Source organism: Cebus imitator, unplaced genomic scaffold (genome assembly GCF_001604975.1).
Source record: "Cebus imitator isolate Cc_AM_T3 unplaced genomic scaffold, Cebus_imitator-1.0 Scaffold214, whole genome shotgun sequence".
NCBI lineage: Eukaryota > Metazoa > Chordata > Mammalia > Primates > Cebidae > Cebus > Cebus imitator.
Window position 1 is genome coordinate 3548091 of NW_016107529.1, and position 4937 is coordinate 3553027.

Below are 4937 nucleotides of genomic sequence, written 5' to 3' on the forward strand. Positions count from 1 at the left end.
GGTTTCACCATGTTGACCAGGATGGTCTCGATCTCTTGACCTCGTGATCCACCCGCCTCGGCCTCCCAAAGTGCTGGGATTACAGGCTTGAGCCACCGCGCCCGGCCCAAGTTTCTAATTTTTGTAGTCACCTGATTTCTGACCCAATCTTTAGAAAAAAGTCACCAAGGATACAAAAAAAGGAGCACTGTTAAAGCCCTTGTGTTCTGTAATAGAATTTGTCAGTTGTAAGACATCTTGAGCCTGATTCATATGAGTTGGGAGGCCAGGCATAGTGACTCACACTTATAACCCCAGCACTTTGGAGGCTGAGGCAGGAGGATCACTTCAGCCCAGGAGTTGAAGCCTGAGCAACATAGTAAGACCCTGTGGCTACACAAAAATAAAAAATTCGTCAGACATGGTGGCATGTGCCTGTAGTCCCAGCTACTTGGGAGGCTGAGGTGAGAGGATCTGTTAAGCCTGGGAAGTTGAGGCTACAGTGAGTTGCAATTATGCTATTGTACTCCAGCCTGGATGACAGAGCAAGACCCTGTCTCTAAAAAAATTAAAAATAGAAAAAATAAAGATATAAAAGAGAGAATGTTTTTTCTGTTTTTTTTACAGCTGTATAATGTGTTTGTTTTAAGTGTTATTTCCAGTCAAAAAGTTTAGAAAAAATAAAGTTCATAAAGTTGCTAAAAAAGTTATAATAAGATCATGTTAATTCATTACTGAAGAAAGAAAACATTTGCTTCGGAGTTTGAGGCCAGCCTGGGCAACATAGCAAGACCTTGTCTTTACTAAAACTAAAATAACATTAGCTGGGTGCTTTGGTGCACGTCTATAGTCCTACCTACTCTAGAGGCTAAGGCGAGAGGATTGCTTGATTCCAGGAAATTTAGACTGCAGTGAGCTATGATCATGTCACTGTACTGTAGCCTGGGTGATAGACTCTGCCCCCACCTCCCAAAAAAGAAAAAATATTTTAAATAAATTTAGTGTAGCCAAAATATTTATAAAGTCTACAGTATTGTGCAGTAATGTCCTAGTGCTTCATATTCACTATCACTGACTCAACTGATTTATTCAGAGTAACTTTCAGTCCTGCAAGCTCCATTGATATTAAATGCCCTCTACAGGTGTACCATTTTTTTATCTTTTTGTTTTGTTTTGTTTTTTTGAGACGGAGTCTCGCCCTGTCACCCAGGCTGGAGTGTGGTGGTGCGACCTCTTCTCACTGCAACCTCCACCTCCTGGGTTCAAGCAATTCTCTGCCTCAGCTTCCCGAGTAGCTGGGAGTACAGGCACATGGCACCATGCCCAGCTAATTTTTTGTGTTTTTAGTAGAGACAGGGTTTCAGTGTGTTAATCAGGAAGGTCTCAATCTCCTGACCTTGTGATCTGTGCACCCTGGCCTCCCAAAGTGCTGGGATTACAGGCGTGAGCCACCGTGCCCAGCCCATTTTTTATCTTTTATTCCTATTTTTACTGTACCTTTTCCTTCTACCCCCTTCCCCCTCTCTCCCTTCCTCCCCCTCTCTTGTTCTTTCTTCTTTTTCTTTGTCTTCCTCCCTTCCTCTCTTCTTTCCTTTCTTTCTGTAGTCTCGCTCTGTCACCCAGGGTGGAGAGCAGTGGCACAATCTCAGCTAGCTCACTGCAACCTCCGCCTCCTGGGTTCAAGCAATTCTCCTGCCTCAGCCTCCCCAGTAGCTGGGACTAGGCACAAGCTACCACACCCAGCTAATTTTTGTATTGTTAGTGGAGATGAGATGGGGTTTTACCATGTTGGCCAGACTGTTCTCAAACTGCTGATTTTTTTTTTTTTTTTTTTTTTTTTTTTTTTTTTAGGATGGGGTTTCACCATGTTGGCCAGGCTGGTCTTGAACTCCTGTCCTCAGGTGATCCACCCACCTCGGCCTCCCAAAGTGCTAGGATTACAGGCGTGAGCCACTGCGCGGGGCCCAAACTGCTGATCTTAAGTGATCTGCCTGCCGTGGCCTCCCAAAGTGCTGAGATTACAGGCATGAGCCACTGCTCCCAGCCCTTTTCTGTGTTTGGATTTATTCAGATATACAAATACTTACCATTTTGTTACAGTTGCCTACAGTATTCAGTACAGAAATATGCTGTACAGGTTTTTGCATCCTATATACCACCTAGGTAAGTACACTGTATGATCACACAATGACAAAATTGCCTATTGACACATTTGTCAGAATGTATTCCTGTTAAGTGACACATGACTGTACTAATATTAACCCCACTCTACACAGGACAGAACTGAGTGTCAGAAAAGCTAGGTAACTTGCCCAGTGTGATACTACTAGAATTCACATCCAGTCCTGATGTTCTTAACTACAGTATCTCTAGAGAAGGCAAGTCATTTTGTGCCTCAGCTTTCTTACCTATAAAGTGAAATTTTTAATACTTTTACTTTGTAAGGTTATCATGAGTATCAAATGAAAATCAAGATGTGAATATGATTTGTTTACTGTAAGGCATTGTTACCAGCATAATCCACAAAGGATATTTTTTCTTGTAATTAACCCAAACATAGAACTCATTACTCAGAGATTCTGAAGTCCACAAGTGCTCAGAATGTTGAAATGCTCCTTTGCCATGGCTCTGGCAATACAGTAGCAGAATGAAGCTTTTAAATATATGAAACAAACTAACAAAACAGATAACTGATAACTGAGTGAGTCTTGGGGAAGTGACTGAGAATAACTACTAGTTGAGTGTTGTGTAAATGACTAAATACTTAATTGCTTGAGCGATTCTCTTGCCTCAGACTCCCAAGTAGCTGGGATTACGGGCTGCACCACCACGCCCAGCTAATTTTTGTATTTTTATTTATTTTTATTTTTATTTTTATTTATTTATTTTTTTTGAAAGCCACTGACTTTATTGATCTAAAAAACTTTACAACGACAGTGACTGTTCTGCCAAAAAAGGAGCCAAATGGTATCAAACGGACTGAAAGTGAGGGTGGCAGTGAGGGATAGGGCCAGGAATCCATTCAGGAAAGCCAGTAACTGTCACCAGGGAGCTGGCAAGGGAAAAAGTAAGAGGGAGGCATGCAAATGCGAGAATCCAAAAAAGTTGAAATGGTTGGGGGAGAAAACTCCCAAAGACCCTGGAGTACGTCGGAGGTAAGTACGGCAATAGCAATATTTTTCTTTGTAACGGATAGGGGAGGAGTCCCTACTCGGCTGCGAACTCTGGATGAGGGCTGGGGATCGACAGCTTCCCAGAGAGCATCACAAGAAGGCGTCGCACCACTCTCGAAGGCATCCAAAGCAGTCCCCGGACTGCTTGGCGTTGGCGCCACAAGTGTCCTTCAGCCATTCCCGGAAGAAGTCTTCATCTTTCTTTAGCACCAAAAACTGGCCAAGGACAACATAGGCCTTGTCAAAGCCCCTTTCCTCCAGCTTCTTGCCCAGGACTTCACCAATCCCGGCCAGGCTCCCCACTGGCTTTTCTCCCATGGGCTCTGCCATGAAGTCTCGGTGCTTTTGGGAGGTTGTCGTCTTGATCAGGCTTAATCGGCAGCTTCAGTTCCCGTAACGGTTCCTACTGCCCAATTTTTGTATTTTTAGTAGAAACAGGCTTTCACCATGTTGGCCAGGATGGTTTCGATCTCTTGACCTCATAATCCACCCGCCTTGGCCTCCCAAAGTACTGAGATTACAGGTGTGAGCCACAGTGCCCAGACTTAACTAAGTTATGACCTGGGTGGTCTAGTCTTAGTGCGTTGTCATAGTCCATGGAACACAATCCTGCAACCAAAAAGTCATTTCGAAATAACTCAAAGTCTTTATTTGCATTTCTTGAAACATCGTGAAGTAGAATAGAGTTCACAGATACACAAAGCAGAATTATTAACCCTTCCTATATCCCCCAAATCCAGCATAGTCCCTGATATTTACCTCTTACAAGAACAAAAAGAACGGCTGGGTGTGGTGGCTCATGCCTATAATCCCAGCACTTTGGGAGGCCCAGGCAGGTGGATTACTTGAGGTCGGGAGTTCGAAACCAGCCTGACCAACATGGTGAAACCCCATCTGTATGAAAAATACAAAAATTAGCTGGGGGTGGTGCTGTGTGCCTGTAATCCCAGCTACTCAGGAGGCTGAAGCAGGAGAATCACTTGAACCCGGGAGGTGGAAGTTGCAGTGAGCCGAGATTGCACCACTGCACTCCAGCCTGGGTGACAGAGTAAGACTCCATCTCAAAAAAAACAAAAGAACAAAAAGGAGAATGAGCTCGAATTAGGAGAGCGGTTTATCTTATCAAGTTTATATCATGTTCCAAAAAACACCATATTAACCAAAAATATAAAGATGGGCCACTTTAATTTTTTTGGCTGGAATTGTTGTTTTTCCCATTTGCTATAGAATATATTTTCAGCCATTGCTCAGGGACTGTGTCACTCTGCCTACTGTACTTGAGGTAGTTAATTGCAGGGCTTCATTATCCCTTCTGACCATAATTAACAGATCTGTGTTAAATCTTGGATTTATTTTTGGATTTTTTTTTGGTAGGTGGGGTCTTAACTTCCCCTCCCTCTATCTTTTCCCTCCATCTGAGAGGCCTTATGGGTAAGACAAAGGGCATGATATTTGGCATTGAAGATTGGTTCAAGGTCCATTTCTGCCACATCCTGAATATATGAACTTGGGTACATTATTATTTCTGAGTTCCAGTATCCTCATTTACAAAATGGTGTCTACTATAACAGTTTTACAAGAAAGTTGTGAGGAGTAAATGATAAGTGTAAATGATATGTATTGTATGAATGTTGGTCGGTTTTTCAAAGAACACTTGCCTGACTAATAGGGTGTCACACATTGTACTAGATTCCGGATATTAAGAAAAAGTCAGCACTGATTTCTTGTTTGGTTTCTTAATATGTTTCATTAATTCTTTCTGCAAAATATTTTCACTTTTTTTTT

General features: G+C 42.6%; 2 protein-coding genes across 2 annotated transcripts in view; one reads left to right on the forward strand and one right to left on the reverse strand.

The window, feature by feature from the left end:
* The window catches only part of ZYG11B (zyg-11 family member B, cell cycle regulator), a 91661-nt gene that overhangs the window by 15389 nt on the left and 71335 nt on the right, over nt 1-4937 (forward strand). The window lies entirely within an intron of this gene.
* On the reverse strand, nt 2865-3557 carry LOC108318065 (barrier-to-autointegration factor-like). Its single transcript, XM_037745818.1, has one exon. The coding sequence runs from the start codon at nt 3480-3482 to the stop codon at nt 3243-3245; it is 240 nt and encodes a 79-aa protein (XP_037601746.1). The 5' UTR covers nt 3483-3557; the 3' UTR covers nt 2865-3242.

Excerpts from the sequence above, each read along its gene's own strand:
- LOC108318065 (XM_037745818.1), bottom strand. The coding sequence starts at position 3,482 with ATGGCAGAGCCCATGGGAGAAAAGCCAGTGGGGAGCCTGGCCGGGATT.